The sequence below is a fragment of the Mastigoproctus giganteus genome, chromosome 4 (genome assembly GCF_048544385.1).
Source record: "Mastigoproctus giganteus isolate SK-2022 chromosome 4, ASM4854438v1, whole genome shotgun sequence".
NCBI lineage: Eukaryota > Metazoa > Arthropoda > Arachnida > Uropygi > Thelyphonidae > Mastigoproctus > Mastigoproctus giganteus.
The window spans coordinates 164,425,329-164,443,748 of record NC_143578.1 but is presented as its reverse complement, the minus strand read 5'-3'; the positions used below and the strand labels follow the sequence as shown (position 1 = coordinate 164,443,748).

Below are 18,420 nucleotides of genomic sequence, written 5' to 3'. Positions count from 1 at the left end.
TGGGAGCAGAAATGACCAAAAGTTGTGGCCAATAGCTTTGGCAAGAGACCAGAATGCTCGGCTACCATTAGGGCAAGAAGCAATTTTTCTGCTCTTAGCCTGTTCAAAATCTAGTTTGGACTGATTAATAACTGCTTTACAATTGTTGCAAGCTTTGATGCAGAAAATGAAACTGAAGAATTGGAAACAAGCCAATTACGATATGCAACATTCTTCTCCTGAACGGGCTTAGCACATTTATTGTAAAACCAAGGTTTAGATAAAGGACGAGATTTTAAAGTGGAGTGTGGGATAAAGGATTTCATTCCTACAAGAATAATTTCACTGACACTATCTGAGAAATGTTGACATCAGAAGTTTTGAAACAGTAGTCCGACCAAGGAAAAGAAGAAAAGAAATCTCACAGGTTATCCCATTTTGCATTCTTGTAATGCCAAACAATACGAGGTTGGGAATAGCCGTGAGATAAAGGCTCCAATAGAGATGAGACAATCACCGAGTTGTGATCTGAGGTACCTAAAGGACCACTCACTTTGATTGTGTAATTAGAAGGGTTGTTTGTGAGAAAAAGATCAAGCATGTTGTCTGTATGGTTAGAATTGTCTGGTATTCTCGTAGGTAAATGAACAATCTGTGAAAGGTCATTAGTAATTGCAAAAGCCTCAGCATATCGACTAGCTGGGTCGGTGTGACTAGAAAACAGAAGCCAGCTGGAGTTATGAACATTAAAATCACCAAGGGAAATTACCTCGCTGTTAGGAAAGTTGGACTGGAGAAAGTCAAGTTGCAAAGAGAGGAGGTCGAAGAGCTCCAAGTGATTAGTGGAGTTGGGAGAACGATAGAGACAACAGACGAATTTGACAGAATGAGGTAGAGATTTTAAGCCAGAGAAGATCAAAAAGGGGAAAAATTCCAAATTACCAAGTCTCTGACAGGGAATATCGGAACAGACATATGCACAAGTACCACCTTTGAGGCAAAAGGAATCATACAGCGAATAATTTGGGCAGCTGAGATGAGCAGTAGTTGAATCAACTGATAACTGAGATTCTGTCAGAAAAAGAACATGGGGTGTGGCTGACTGCAAGTGGAAATGGACATCGTTGAGATTAGAATTGAGACCACGTATATTTGTGAAATGAACTAGGAAGTGTTTGAGAGGTTTAGATCATTTCGCAGATAATTTTACTTTTTTAGTTTGACAATTCATGGTGTATTCAATAGTAAGAAAAAGTGGGGGGGGGGCTTGCTGTATGAAGTAATAAAATTTTTGGATATGACGTACACATGGTAAAAATATACCCAGGTCCTTGACATAACGTGGCCTCGACGTGGCCCCCGCATACACACTATGTGGATTCCACATAGTGTGTATGCGGGCCCCCCCTCCAGATATTTTTCTTTCTCCAACTACCTTGATTGTGATACCCAATTGGTATGTTGTTCAACAGACTGCTGCCCAAAATCCACTATCTTGCATTTATAAATGGTAAACTTTAACTGCCACTTCTCAGCCCAGCTCCCTAATTTCTCTAGGTCTTGTTGCAGTAGCATACTCTTATTCTTTCATTAACCACCCGGCCAACCTTTGTATCATTAGCAGACATTCAGCATGGTATGCCTCCATCAGTATTGGTAATAAATTTTTAAAAAAAAAATAGTAAGGGGCCTAGCACTAAAGAATAGTGTCCATTAATCAACACCCTCTAGCTTTTGCTAGTCAACCATCTCTTTATCTATAACAGTAACTTGTCTCTGATCGACTGTGCTGTTTCTTAACATCATATCTAGTATTTATAGTTGCACATTTTTTTAAAAATTTTTTAATATTTTTGGCCTTCTGGTTTCAAAACCATCGTTATTGTGAATCATCGCTAAAGAAACTGTTGTAAACCGAGGGCTACCTGTACAGCCAATTTTTAGCTTTTTTCCCTTCTTGGAAATATGGATATACAGTGAAACTTCCCTTTAACGGACAGCCATGGGGAATGAAAATCTGTCCGTTAGAGAGGTGTCCGCTAACAAGAAGTCTGAGGGAAAAAAAAAAAGAAAGAAACAAAAATAATTAAACGTTTAATGTAAAATTAAATTAAAATATATACAGATTTTGAACAATATTTTTGTAAATAATATACAATTACATACACAAGAGAAAGAAAAATCGTTAAACGTTTAATGTAAAATTAAATTAAATTATATACAGATTTTGCATATTATGACTTTATCTTAAGAAAAATACATACAGTAATCACTTATTTTCTTCTGCACCTTCTTCCGGCTGATAATTTTGTTTTCAACATTTGTTTGGAGTGAAGAAACCATTGAAAGTCCTTCAGTATCTTCTTCAGCGGCGAAAAACATTTTTAAACGATTGATTTGTATGAGCGCTTCTTCTATTTTCATCGGTGGTTCGTCGTTAATATGTTCTTCGACAGAATGACCTCCTTCCATTTCTTCATCCTCATGAGGAACTTCTTGAAAAATATCGATGATAATGTCGTTGATATCTAGAGCACCATCTTCTGTAGTGAGGTTCAAGTCTATATCACTTGTAGCTGAAGTATCCTACATTATCAATAGGTGTTGAAGTTCTTGTTCTTCTTGGTGCTCCACATTGCTGTTCACAACTTCAATTTTTGCGTTTGAGAAGCCAGACTTTACAAAACAGTTCACGACAGTTTGTTTTCTAATTGCGTTTACTGAAGAGGAAATCCATTGAATCGCATCTAGGATGCTGATTTTCTTTGCAAGGTCACTCGCACATGTTACATCGTTCATATTTGCAATGAGATGTCTTAAAACACGTTTTCTGTAGTGAAGTTTAAAATTTTTTATTATCCCTTGATCCAAGGGCTGACACTCTGCAGATGTGTTTGGTGGCAGAAAAACGATTTGAATGTTGGACAATTCAATGTGCGGGTGAGATGCAGCATTATCCATGAAAAGAATAATTTTTCTGTTTTGCAAATCATGTTTTGGTTAAAGTGACTTATCCATTCGCTCATGATATCTCGTGTCATCCACGCTTTTTTATTAGACTTCCAGTCAACATTCAAAAGATTCAACTTTATGCCCTTGAAACAACGAGGATTTTGTGGTTTTCCTATAACAAGAGGTTGTTCAAAGTCTCCCAGCATATTTGTACACAATAGTACAGTCAAGCGTTCCTTAGAAATTTTTCCGCCCTGGCACTTTTCGTTTTTAGACTCATTGTTTTTTCAGGAAGAGCTTTAAAAAACAACCCTGTTTCGTCACAGTTGTAAATATCCTTAGCTTCAAAATCACGACATAACTCTTCCAATTTGACAGTCCACTCTGTTACAACCCCAGTATCAACAGATCCACCTTCACCACTTACGGTTTTCCAAGAAATTTTATGCCAAGTTTTGAACTTGTCTAGCCATCCCACAGAAGCTTTGAACTCATTTACTCCCATAGATTTCGCAACCTCCAAAGCCTTTTCCCTAATAATAGGCCCATTAATTTGAATTTTTTTTGGCACGTGCGCGACAAAACCACTCATACGTAACATTGTCAATTTGAAGTCCAACAGTTTTCGGGAATGATTTTTGAACGTGATTATTTCCGTGTTGCCAAAATTGTAACACCAAAGCAACCCCTTCCACCCTGGCATGCTCATGTCCCGGCATGTGATGTCCCTTAGAAATTGGGGAAAGTTGGACACTCCATCGTCTGTCTACCTGCAGCTTTATTCAGCACATCGAGCTGAATATTCTGACTTCGCGCCAGTCTACACAGACGGCTCGAAGGCGGAATCATATGTGGGAGCTGCTGCTGTCTTTAGAGACAGCACTACATCGGAGCAGATTCCCTCTGAATGCAGCATATTTACTGCAGAGCTGCACGCTATAAAGTTAGCCTTGGATCACATTAGTAAATGCCAATACCAATGGTTCATTTTATATTCCGACTCTCTCAGCGTGTTACAGGCTTTAATAACTGTGAGATATAACTCTCATCCAGTTCTGTCTAGCATTCAGCAGAAGATTCACGTTCTCCTTGAACGTGAATATGATATCCGCTTCTGCTGGATTCCCAGCCACATTGGGATTAGGGGAAATGATTTGGCTGACGCCGCAGCCAAATCAGCAATTCCCAATAATAACCACTGCCTGTTAGTCCCCTATACAGACTACAGGCAAATAATACATCAAAAGATACATTCCCAATGGAAGGATTCGTGGAATAGACAGACTGCGAATAAATTATATCATATAAAACCTGTAATTGAACCGTGGCAGTCTAGTCTGCGCAGGAATCGTAAGGAGGAAGTTGTTCTTGCCCGGACCCGCATAGGACACAGTCATTTAACTCATTCGTTTTTGCTGAGGGCTGATGTGTGAGTCCTGTGGCACAATTTTAACAATCAGACACATTTTAGTTGACTGTACCAGTTTTAGAAATGCTCGTTTTACTGCTTTTAACCATCTGACTGAGCTGTATACACTCAGTCAGATTTTATCCGACAATGACCATGTGTCTGCTATTTTTAATTTCCTAAAATCAGTAAACCTTTTTAATCATATTTAAAAAATCTTATTATTTTAAGATTTTCTATTGTTACTTGTTTACTGATATTTGTCTGTTACAGTTTATACTTGTTTTTATAACCTGACGTAGTGACCTAATTCAGTAGGTAACTGAAAATTTTTTATTTTTTATGACAAGGTTTTGGCGCATTATAGCCATAGTTGCTGATGCGCCAATAAAAGTCAACCAAACAAACAAACAAGCCAAAATTGTTCGAGCAGTTAATTTTTTTTCTTTAGGATGTCGCTTGCCTGCGTCTTTCCAATTTTGAATTTTGCAGCGAGATTGCGAACACTATTTTTTTGCCGATCATACGCATTAATGAGTTCGACTTTATCTTTTAAAGTTAAATGTTTACGAGAAGACATTGTGCACTTCACACGACACTGAACAAAACTGAAAACTGAAACTCAAAAGACGAAAGGCCGACCAAATTCACCCCGCCCCCTGCACACACCGAATTCATCAGAAGTTTCACACGTGCCTTAAAAATTCTTGAAAAAGGGTTTACAACCGCGACATAAACCTTGATAAAATTCAGAGAATCGGAAATAGAAAATAGATTGAGACAATATGTGGAAGAAAAGTTCCTAGAAAAAGGGCCGTGAGCTCTCCCGCAGTCCGTTATGGGGAGATCAAATTAAGTGCTAATCTAAACGAAACAGTGCAGATTGCCTGTCCGCGTCCATTACAGAGAATGTCCACTAGACAGAAGCTAAAAACACGTTAAAACCAATGGAGGAGGTGAGTTGGGAAATTTGAAAATGTCCGTTGTAGAGAGATGTCCGTTAACGAGAGGTGTCCGTTAGGAGAAGTTTCACTGTACAATAAATACAAGTCCCAGAAACATTTTGTATTGTGAATTTGTGCTGGAGCGATGTGATTTTTCTGCATAACTATTTTTAATTTTTATTTCACACTGTCCAATCATGGATAAAATTTTACTGATTAGTAAGAGGAACAAAGAGAAAGTTTCTACTGAGAAAGATTCTACTGAGAGAACAGAAAATCCTGAGAAAAGATGTGAAGATGAGTTAAGGACATTTCAATATGACAGAACAGGTGGCAAATGTAATCATGGCCATTCATCAAGTCTGTCCTTGAGCAAATCAGCTCCAGGTAAGAACCAAAAAAAAATGATGATATTATCAGAATGAATGTTTGAAATATGGCTTTTATTACTGTGGCGCTGAACAAAATGAAATCTCCCTCTGTTGATGAGACATTTTGAAAAAATCATTGAGATTTGAATGATAAGTCCATTGCTTATTTTGAAGGGAAAAAGAAGTATTACATAAAAAATACTTCATTGGTGAAATCATATTTATGAGTCGTAAAAAAGAATTATTAGAAGCCTCACTAAAAGTGAGCTACTGCATTGCTTGTCTAGTAGAGGCCCACATTATTTGATAATGCCATGTGCTATTGACAATATTCAGTCCTAACAAATCAGCAAAAAAAGAACAGGTGCCATATTCTAATGATACTGATTTGCTGATCTTCTCAATGAACTCATTCGTAGGCTTCAGTTGTCACCTTATTTTACTTTACAACTCGATGATAGCATTTGATGTCAGTAGCCTGTATGTGCTAAAGTAAAGTGTAACGTGTGTTAGTTGTCTGACGGCACTAGGAGTTGCCCCCATCTCCACATTGTATTCTTTGTACGTGTGACACAGAACTCTGTGGAGGCCAGAGATTTAAAAAAGTGTGTGGGGAGTGGTTTGTTGTGTAGTGTTATGTTCTGTTGTTTCTCTGACCATTTAACCATTGGACCCTATTGGGACCCACCATTGCCCACACTTTGTCATGAGGAGGCAGGTCAGGCACAGTAGATTATTTAAGTTCTCTGGCAGGCCCTACCACCTAATTTCCGAGGATTTCAGGGACAAGACCTATATATATATAAAAAAATAGTAATAAAAAAATAAATAAAGGGGGTGAACACTAGAATTAGGAAAGGCCAAAAGAGTTTGAGAAAGCGGTTGAATTTAGACGTTGATTAGAATGTGGCAGCATTGTTATGGGATGTACTCGATCAGTTTAGTTAGAGTGTGGAGGGAGACAAAACTGGGGAGAAACAGGTAGAAGGATTGGTATGATAGAGTAGGCACCCCCAAAGAGGCCAGTGGGGATGAGCTCCACCAGGCAAAGTATGGAGCGCTGTTTGGAGTATTTGTTCAATACCTGTATAATGGTGAGCTGTGTGAAGAAATTCTTATCTGTGACGATTTTAAAACCACTACAATAGAAGCTGATATTTTTGAAAAAACTGGCTGCTGTTTTTGTGCTCATGACAGTAGCAGGCCCTTCCTGTTCAAGTAGTCACTGTGCACTCCATAGGGAAAATTTAGCTGTGAAAACCATTTCTGCAAACCTGAAAGATATTTTTAAGACAGTAATAGAAATCGTCATTTCTATTATGTGAAATTTCAATTATGTGAAATCGAGTGGCTTAAATACAAGGCTTTTTCAGGAGATTTCCAATGAAATGTGCAGCAACTACGACTGCTTACTTTTTTAGACTGAAACACATTGGCTGAGTTGAGGTAAAATGCTGATGAGATTCTCTGAAATTGTGATGTTTCTTACTGATCATAAAGCCAAAGCTACAAGAAAAACAACTCTGGATAAACTGCAGAGATTCATTGACTTCATCTGTAATTATTATAATTCACAAAGGGTTTCATACCTTGCTGATATATTTGACAAAATGGATGCACTGGACAACAATCTATCACTTCAAGGGAAAAACAGGACACTTTTCATGACTAATGATAAAATCTCTGGATTTAAAGATTAATCATTCTTTGGAGAAAAAGAGTTGAAGCAGGGCAATGTATATGATGCTTTGTTACTTTTACTGCATGTCTTGTTAAAAAAATATCTCCTCAGAGTCAGACTTACAGAAAACGACAATTGACCACCACACGCAGCTGTCGACCTCTTTTGAAGAATATTTTCCTATCAATACAGATATTGAAAATTACAGGTAGATAGTCAACCCTTTCTTGAAAAACTGAAACCCCTCTGTTCTATCCACAAAAGAACTAATTGATATCACTTATGACATGTCACTACAAGAAAATTTTTTAGTGTTCCACTGTCTTTATTCTCAGCTAGTTTGTTGAACTCTTTTCCTAATATAGCAGACAGAACAGTTCATAAACTTTTACCATTTGTGACGATTTATTTATGTGGATGTCGATTTGCCAAATATTGCAACATAAAATCAAAAAAGAGAAACAGGCTTAATACTTCAGCAGACATTCACTGTCACAACAAGTCTCGTTAGATTCACTAAGTCTATTTTTCGTTCGGTTTTTTTATATTGGAGTCTTAATAATACATTTTTTTTTTAGTTTAAAACTTTGGGTAGAAATTATTTTTTGGTTTCACTTTGATCTTTAGTAGTGAGGGGAAAAAAGGTTAAGAACCACTGATTTAGCACAATCCATATGTTTCGTTTGAATAAGCCTAAAAAAATCTCAGCATAAATGATATGCCTATTAATTGTTTAAAATCATAAATTAAGTAGAATCATAATGAATAAAATAAAATATAGTGACAAATGGGCCTGGAGTACTGGGGTCCATAGTTTAACAGATATTTATTTAAAGTATGCCCAGTATAAAATAAAATATTTCCAGAAGCTTTCGGAACTCGTGTCCCTTTCTCAACTGACAGAATTTTTGAATACATTACAAGCAAAGTGTGGCACGTTACTCATTCGTCATTGTTGTAGCACGGACGTGTGCTGCCTTGCGCCAGTGATCATCCATCAATAAAACGGTTGTCTCCAGGATTGGATGTATACGCATGCCTTTCTGGCGATTTAATGCCTTAGGGTTGTTCATTATGTTTAGTGACTCTAGCCATAGGCGGTGGCGAAAGTGTCGCGCGTGGTCCACTATCTCAAAGTCGCGCTTGGGGTCAAGATCGTGGTTGGTAGCCCAAAAATGTTCTGCAAGCGCGGACTGGTCAGTTTCGGCAAGCCGGATTGCTCTGTCGTGTTCCGTGAGGCGATCCTGGAGACGTCTCGATGTCTCACCTACGTAGCAACTGTTACAGGCCCTACAGGTGATACGGTACACTACATTGCTGCGTAAGACAGGTGTGACAGGGGTCTTCACACTGGAGACAAGTGAACGTAGGTTCCTACCTGGTAATTGTACACATTTTATGTTGTAACTTCTCAGGATCTTCGAGATACGTCCTGACACTCCTGGATAGTACGGAATGTAGGCGGATGATATGCCGACTTGCTTCGGAGGTCTTGGGTTGGAAGTAAGTTCTTGTGCCTGTAACAAGCATCTGTTTAGTACATGGGATGGATAACCGCATCTGGTTAAGTCCGCCTTCACACGGGAGATCTCGTTACGTCTAATTGTGTCGGTGCTGGAATGGCTCCAGGCCCTGGAGAACAGGGTGCGGGCAGTGCTATTGAGATGGCTTGGAGCGTGGCCGGACCCGTAGTTGGTGAATTGACCGCACCACATGGGTTTGCGGTATACTGAGGTCTCTAGATGTGGGCCTACGCGATGCACTAGCACGTCCAGAAACGGGAGCGAACCGTCCACCTCTGATTCTACAGTAAACTTGATGAAATTGGATAGAGAGTTGAGGTATTCTAGTAGTACCGTTTCAGAACCACGTGGTATTATGGTAAAAATATCGTCGACATATCTGGCACTGCTATGGGTGCCCCTGTCAGTTCCGTAGTAGCTAACATCGCCATGGAAGATCTGGAGAAGCAGATACACCAGAACCCACCTACACCTATTACAACGTGGTGTAGATATGTCGACGATATTTTTACCATAATACCACGTGGTTCTGAAACGGTACTACTAGAATACCTCAACTCTCTATCCAATTTCATCAAGTTTACCGTAGAATCAGAGGTGGACGGTTCGCTCCCGTTTCTGGACGTGCTAGTACATCGCGTAGGCCCACATCTAGAGACCTCAGTATACCGCAAACCCATGTGGTGCGGTCAATTCACCAACTACGGGTCCGGCCACGCTCCAAGCCATCTCAATAGCACTGCCCGCACCCTGTTCTCCAGGGCCTGGAGCCATTCCAGCACCGACACAATTAGACGTAACGAGATCTCCCGTGTGAAGGCGGACTTAACCAGATGCGGTTATCCATCCCATGTACTAAACAGATGCTTGTTACAGGCACAAGAACTTACTTCCAACCCAAGACCTCCGAAGCAAGTCGGCATATCATCCGCCTACATTCCGTACTATCCAGGAGTGTCAGGACGTATCTCGAAGATCCTGAGAAGTTACAACATAAAATGTGTACAATTACCAGGTAGGAACCTACGTTCACTTGTCTCCAGTGTGAAGACCCCTGTCACACCTGTCTTACGCAGCAATGTAGTGTACCGTATCACCTGTAGGGCCTGTAACAGTTGCTACGTAGGTGAGACATCGAGACGTCTCCAGGATCGCCTCACGGAACACGACAGAGCAATCCGGCTTGCCGAAACTGACCAGTCCGCGCTTGCAGAACATTTTTGGGCTACCAACCACGATCTTGACCCCAAGCGCGACTTTGAGATAGTGGACCACGCGCGACACTTTCGCCACCGCCTATGGCTAGAGTCACTAAACATAATGAACAACCCTAAGGCATTAAATCGCCAGAAAGGCATGCGTATACATCCAATCCTGGAGACAACCGTTTTATTGATGGATGATCACTGGCGCAAGGCAGCACACGTCCGTGCTACAACAATGACGAATGAGTAACGTGCCACACTTTGCTTGTAATGTATTCAAAAATTCTGTCAGTTGAGAAAGGGACACGAGTTCCGAAAGCTTCTGGAAATATTTTATTTTATTTTATTTTATACTGGGCATACTTTAAATAAATATCTGTTAAAATAAAATATCTTATAGACATAAGGAATGAAAAAATAGCCAGAGAAGAAACAAAACAGTTAGTTACTTAACAACATATTAGAACATAAAGGAGTCATCAGAGAGATTATAAGACAAATTTCTGGTGAGTTTTTTTTAGTGGAAAAGACTATATTGAGAGTAATATGTTTGTACTAAGAAAATATAAAACTTTTTTTTTTTTTAGTAAATAAGAAATCATAATTGAAGTTGTTGATTTTATTTTAATTTTGAAAACTGATACTACTAGTAATAACTTTCTTTCATTTAGAGGAAATATGGATTTAAAGTTTTTAAACTATTTGCATTTCTAGAATGATCCAACAACTTCAGACAGATTTTGAAAGGCATATAGAGGGTTCAGGTTCAGCTGCAATCAATACCAGTGAACTTTCTGGTGGGGCTCGGATTAATCGTCTTTTTCATGAGCGATTCCCATTTGAAATTGTAAAGGTATGCTGGAAATGAAAGTTTCATAAATGTTGAAATAACACATAAACGTGCAAATAATTTGTAGTTCTGTTTTTTGCATGTTATCGTAAAATGATAAGAGAATAATTGCATAATGTATAATTTTGGATTTCCTAAGCAAAAAAAAAAAAAAAAATCACCAGATCAATCATTTTTCATGGACATGGAAAATAAACCTCCCTGTGATGTCATTTTATTTAAAAAATATCTTTCTGCCAGATTAATTTTCTGAATGTATTTCTACCCAAATTCAGAAAGTTGAACTTTTCAACTTTCTTTCCATAAATCTTGTTTTTAGCATTAGCATTAGCATTAGTAGAGGCATTTGATGCAAGAAAGCAAGCTTATGCAGCATCAGCCAAAAAAAAAAAAAAAAAAAAAAGTAACATAAATAAATAAAAATAACCACTTCCACTTCACCCCTCTGTTCGTTCGAAATACCTGTCCAGCTGAGCCTTAAACTTATTTAGGCTATCAACTTCCACGACAAGGGATGGAAGTCTGTTCCACCCACCAACCACCCGCTGGCTAAAGGCAAATTTCCGCACATCTATCCTACATCTGTCTTTCCTCAATTTGAATTTATGCCCTCTCAGGTGATTTTTCTGAGCTAGAGGAAGAATCCCATCAGCATTGAGCATGCTCAAACCATTCAAGGCTTTGTACACCTCTATCAGATCACCCCGCTGGTGCCTAGTTTCCAGACACTGTAATTTGCAAAACTTAAGCCTTTCTTCGTAAGAGAACCCCTTTGTCCCATTCACCAATCTAGTTGCCCTTCTCTGTACTCGTTCCAGCAGCCCTACATCCTTCCTGAAATGAGGCCTCCAGGCCTGTATACAGTACTCTAGGTGTGGCCTGACCATTGCCTTATACAAGGGAATAATCACCTCCTTATCCCTGCTAGAAAAATTCCTATATATCATTGACAATACACCATGAGCTACTCTTGCAGCTCGTCTGCACTGCTCAGAGAACTTCATATCTGCCTGCACCACCACCCCCAGGTCCCTTTCATTCTCTACCACTGTCAGTGTTGTACCACAGAGTTGATACATTGCTCTGGGGTTGCTGTTTCCCATATGTAGTACTTTACATTTGTCAATGTTAAACTTCATTTGCCACCTCGAAGCTCATCTGCTCAACCTTTCCAAATCCTGTTGCAGCAGCATAGTGTCAGTAGTGTCCTTGACAACCCTGCCAACCTTCGTATCGTCTGCAAACTTGGACATTAAGCCTGATATACCATCATCAATATGTCCACATTTATCCAATCTAACATCCCTAATGGTAAAGTTGATTATCTACATAGTTCATAACTCTTTAACTAGCTTGTTTTTTTTTAAATTGTACTGTCCCAGTTAAATAGATCTTTCAAAGGCACATATCCTGGTATGAAAAATCATACCAGGATATGTGCCTGGTATGATTTTTCATACCAGGATATCTAGTGATCCTAATCTCCCACTGAACACCATTGACCATTATCTCATTCTTCAAAGTATGTGGTAAATATTGGCTGTTATTTAAAAACTTCAATTATAACTTTATTTTGATCTCTTAGATGGAAATTATTTGTTTTCTTGGTCTCCTATCACTATATTTGACTGTGAGATTAGGTTAGATTACTGTTAGATCAGTTGAAATCTAACTATAACATTTCATCAGATTGCATCATTGAATTAATTTTCTTAGGAATAAAATCCTTTATTCCTCATTTCACCTTAAATTTCCATTCTTTATATAAATTCTTATTTTTTACACCAAAGGCACTAAGACTTATGGAATTTAAAACAAAGATTATAAGGTAGAAGATAACATTAGTAAATGCACTTTTATTGGAAGATTATCATATTGGAACCTCTCACCCCATATGGTTTGTACTGAGACCTGTTATCTCAGTAACTAACCATATCACACTTACTTGAATTCTTTTAAACAATTTGACATTGTTTCTGAAATTAGGTTTCCAAACCTGTATGCAATACTCAAAATGTGATCTAATCGCTGATTTTTACAGCAGAATAATCATCTGTTTGTCCCCCAACTAAAATCATAAATAATTATGTACATCATAGATAGAATCCCCCCCCCAGTACTGTTGTGGTGGCTGTTTGCAAGGCTGAATAAACTTCATATGAGATTATATAATTATTATAAATGCCTTTCCTCTTCAACTACCTTAATTCTCTGTAGGTTATTAGCAACACTGTACTTGTGGGGAAACTAATGATTTTTTTTTTTTTTGAAATATTGAAATTTTCTAATAAGTATTTTATATATATAGGCTTTTTGATATTCATTTAGCAACAAATTATTTAATGATACCATATACAGATTATTTCAATATTTATTAAAATTTTCAATGAAATTTTTCATTGTCATTATTATTTTCTATTCCAGATTGGAATGCAAAATAATAACTTGGCTGGATTACTGTTCTAAATCACCTAATCCTAATATTTTCTCACATCAAGTGTCCACAGAATTATTCTTGCAGGGATGAAATCCTTTATTCTACATTCCATCCTAAAATCTCGTTGTTGAATCTGAACCTTGGTTTTCCAATAGTCTGACTAAGGTTGAATAGCTTTGCAGATAAAAAAATTTATAATTATAGTAAAATAATTATACATTTTTTATCATTTTTATATATAGTAAAAAATATATAATTAAAAATAAAAATGTATCATATCACAATTGGATTGTGTCCAAATTTATAGTTTTATTTTCTGCCTCTGTTAAAGTTTGCAGAAATTGTAAAGGTTATTACTATATTTAATACCACTCTTATACAACATGAAATTAATAATATAGTTATTAATTTCACTTTGTATGAAAGTTGTATTAAATATAGTAATAATCTAATGGAAAACAACCACGTAACATCCTTCCCTAACTATATTAAAAATGGTAAAACAGTTATTAATGAATCTAAACTCAAACAGGCTAAGAGTAGAAGACTTACTCCTTGTCAGAATGGTAGTTGACCATTCTGGTCTCTCTTGCCAGAGTTGTTGGAGACAAATTCTGTACATCTATACTTTCACATCTAGCACGCCTGTAGCACTTAATAGGTAAATGAACCATTAAACCTGATGGTTCTGTTACATTCTCAGCTAAAGATAAAGCTAACTTATTAGCTTCCTACTTTTTTGTCAAACTCTTATATTGATGATCCTGGTAAATCATCTCCTACAAATAAATATGAGTTGAAGTTTCAACTTCTTGAATATCCACCACCAGTTCCTTAAATGCTGATCTTCAGGTAATTCTCTAGTGGTGTAAAGAAAGCTTAGTTATCTTCAGTACTTCTAAAATGTATTTCTATCTTATTTCTCACAAAAAAAAAAAAAAAAAAAAGTCTCTACTGCTTCTATACTCAGCTTTGTTGGAAATGTGACCTACCACAAAACATTATTCCCACATCTGGGATGTTGCCCTCAAACTCCAATAGTCAGGTTAATTAATGATCTTATAAAGTCTCTTCACTGTCTGTCTTATAGATTTTCAGTTTCTGTTGCATATTTTTTTTCCATGGGTACTATTCTTTTGAATTACCATCTATAATTCCAACATTCACTTCCAAACCAGTCCAAACACTTGCCTCAACCAGTCAGCATCCAATCTCTGTCCAACTCCAAACTCACAGAACTAACCTCATTTTACCCCTTCTATTCTCTGGAACAATTCTTTTCACATCTATTTCCCAGAAAATTGCAATCTACAAAAATTAAAGTCTAATGCCAACTAATAACTTTCTTCTCAGCCTTCAACCCATTCATGTTACTAAGTAATACTGTGGCCAAAGTGTTTTTTTTTTGTTTTTTTTTATATGAAACTATCCATGAAAGGTATTAGTATCTGTAGCACTTAGATCTTCTAGCTGATCTTCATGGGTTGAAAGTTGAGAAGAGGGCAGAAAATTGTTGACATTACACTTCAATTTCTATAGATTGTAATTTTTAAGAAATATGTGTGAAGGAATGTTATTTCAGATAACAGAAGTAGAAGGGATAAGTGAGGAACATTTAGTTCTGTGAGTTTAGAGTTGGAGAATGAACAAGTGCTGATTGGTTGTGGCACATTTGGAGTGGTTTGGAAGGGAGTGGAGGAATTATAGATGCCAATTCAAGAAGAACAGTGTCCATGAAAGTATCCATAGAAAAAAACATGCAGCAGAATCGTATGAATCCGATAGTGAAGAAATGCCATCCAGCTTTGGTGCTTTCTTGGCATCAAGGATGTTCAGAATTCTAACATCCTTCTGTTGGAAAAATTAACCTGACTGCCCTCTTTTGAAAAGAGTCTAGAAACCTGAAAGATGTTTTGGGGATATCACCACAGATTTGTGAATGATATTTCATAGCAGGGCAGATTTGAGATTTGTACAGCCAGTAATCATTTAGAGGAAAACTAATACAAAGAGTATAAAAGAAAACTTTTTCTTATGAAGTGCATATGCCAGGAAAAATTCAAGATCAGGATAATTCCTAGTAGAGATATACAACCTTGGCTAGAAATCACCCCCGTTGAGAATTACACTGAGATCAGCATTTAAGGAATTGGTGCCAGATATTCAAGAGGTTGAAGTTCTTTGTGCAAGGTTTCTCAAACAAAGGTGGAATGTAGTGTATCATCATCAGCAGCAAAATTGTGAACAGGATTTCAGTTAGTGAAGAAGGTTAATAATATGAGAAGAAAAGAATGAGAGAAAGAACTGAACTTTTGGGAACACAAACATTAGTGAAGAAGTTAGAAGGTAGAGATCTGCCATTACCTGCAGTAAGTAGTCATATTAAAAAAAAAAAAAAACTGATACCCATTTTATAAAGGAGATGGCATTAAATAAGATGAGCTTGTTTAGAAGACCTTTATGCTAAACACAATCAAAAACCTGGAAAATGTCGAGATACTGCTAGAGTTTCACTAAACTTTTACATGCAATTTATTCAGAGATCAGTAACATAAGCTAATCTATTAATGTGAATGGACTCTGATGGAATCACCATTGGCAATCATTGATCAGATGATTGCTAATAGTGATGCAGGGTTTTGAGATAATTTAAGAGTTTGCAGTTTATGGATTTCTCCATTGCAATGGAAAATGTACAAGGAAGTGCAGTGTGATGATAATTGGATGGGAGGATTTGTCACCGTTTTTAGGAACTGATTGGATAGGAGCAAATCAGAATTTGCTTCTTCCAACCATATTGAAATAAGAAAGTGTAAAAAAAAACAGCATAAAAACAGGGAGCACAGGTTATGAGAACCAGTGGAGAAATGCCATCAAGTTTCAGAGCTTTCTTGGCATCGAGGTTGTTTATAATTCTAACATTTTTCTGTTGAAAACCATGTTAGTCATTGAATGTAGTGTATTGAGTATGGGAAGGAGATTTGCCAAGATTGTCAGTACAAGAGAAAAAAAGTAGGATGCTAAGTTAGCATCTTACTTTTTAGCATTCTAAGTTAGCATCCTACTCAACTAAAGACAAAACTAACTAGTAAGTTAGTTTTATCTTTGGTTGAGGATGCAATAGAACCATTAGATTGTAGTAGTAGAGGTAGTTGATGGACAGAAGTTGACCAATGGCTTTAGACAAGAAGCTAGTTTTCTGCTCTTAGATTACTCAAACTTCAGTTTGGATTAATTAATAATTGTTTTGCAATTGTTGCCAACTTTAGCGTAAGAGCAAATGACGCTGAATATTTCAATTCATGCTAATTGCAGTATAAGTTATTGTCTTGAATAGCCTTAGCACATTTATTGGAAACCAAGGTTTAGATATGTTTAATATCAAATGTGGAATAAAAGATTTTGTCCCCATACAAATATTTTCACCAACATGATCTAAGCAAATATTTGAATGAGAAGATTTAAAATACTAGTCTAACCACGGAAAAGGAGAATAAAAGTCGCAAAGATCATCCCAATTTACATTGCCTCAATGCCAAGCAACAAGAGGCTGAGTATACTCGTGAGAGATAGAGGCTCTATTGCAGAAGAGACCAAGTTGTAATGTGAGGTGCCTGGAGAACCATTTACTTTGCAGAGTTGTTGGGAGGAAAAATATCAAGAGTGTTGGGTGTCGTATCCTGGTAGGTAAATTAACAAGCTGTGTAAGGTCACTAGTAATTGCCTCAGCATTTCACCCAGCTGGGTCCCTGTAATGTGAAAACTGTAACCAGCTGGAGTTTCGAAATTTAAAATCACTGAGGCGAGTTATCTCACTGTTAAGAAATTTAGACTGTAGAACCTTCAGTTTCAATGAAAGAAAGTCAACGATTTAAAATTAGAGTGGGGGGAGGGGGACTGTTTCAGTGCATGTAACTGAAATAACATAAGATAATAACTTATAAAATTTTTGGGGATGATGTAGTCCCTCCAGTGACTCCACTTTGGCTATGGCTCTATACAAACTACTATGTTTATGCATGAGTCAACCTAAAGTAACAGATATTTTTAATTGAAAATCGTCACGAAGTAGGCAAATCTGTTATTCCCTAAAAACTCAAAGGCACTGTTATGACCACTTTGAGAACTATTTGGTTCTCATCAGAACAGACTAGGATAAAGACAAAATGCAAGAGGAGATCAAAATGCGGAATTTACAAATTAGAAAGCCTCTAGCAAGGAATATTAGAGTAGACATAAATTCCACCTTTGAACTGAAAGGAATCATAGAGCAAATAATTGGGACAACTGTTGATGAGTGGTGGTTGAGGCAACCAATAATTGAGACTGTCAGAAAAAGTGGGGTTTGGCAAATTGTAGATGGAAATAGACACCACTGAGATTGGAACCAAGTAAATTTGTGAAATTGAGGAAGTTTTTGGGAGGTTTATATATATATATATTTTTTTTTTTTTTTTCAGATAAATTTGTTCTTTTTTTTTTATTGTTCATGATGCATTCAGTAGATAAAGAAAATGTGAAGGGAATGTGTTGTATGAATTAATGAAATTTTTGGATAGGGCATACACATAGCAAAAATATACCCAGCTTGTTGAAAAAATGTAGCTTCAACAGTGCATCACATACTACTTAGGCTCCCTCCACTTGCTAGCTGATCTGGATTCTTCCTGAAGTTACCAATAGGTTTGTCAGGCTGACTACCTAGCAGTCAGCTGTGAAAACTGTTTTAGATCTGTGCCTTTGAAATATAACGAATATTGGATCTAGCCATACTGCATGATAGAAGTGGTGCTGATTGCCGGAGCTTTGCTTTGTAGACTAAGCATGAGTTTCTCCACTTCAAAACTCTGATAAAGTGATGGTATTCCTCTTTGCAATATGGACCCCACACCTCAACTTCCACTAACATTGGTTCGTGGGAGGTCACTTCCTATATACTAGGTTCAGTGTTTCAGGCTCTGCACACGAAGCTGTACCTAGGCTTACCAAAATTTTGTCCCACCATCAGGAAGGTGTAAGCAGAAGATTTGATTGTTCCAGACTTCACTAAAATTTAGCCAACTTGACTCA

General features: G+C 37.3%; 1 protein-coding gene across 2 annotated transcripts in view; it reads left to right on the top strand.

Moving 5' to 3' along the window:
- Positions 1-18,420, top strand: part of LOC150087162 (dynamin-like) — a 307,901-nt gene that overhangs the window by 110,872 nt on the left and 178,609 nt on the right. For both annotated transcript variants that reach the window (XM_090372996.1, XM_090372997.1), the window contains exon 8: positions 10,778-10,916. In XM_090372996.1, coding sequence (XP_090229122.1) covers positions 10,778-10,916 — 139 coding nt within the window. The remainder of the gene's footprint in view (positions 1-10,777; positions 10,917-18,420) is intronic.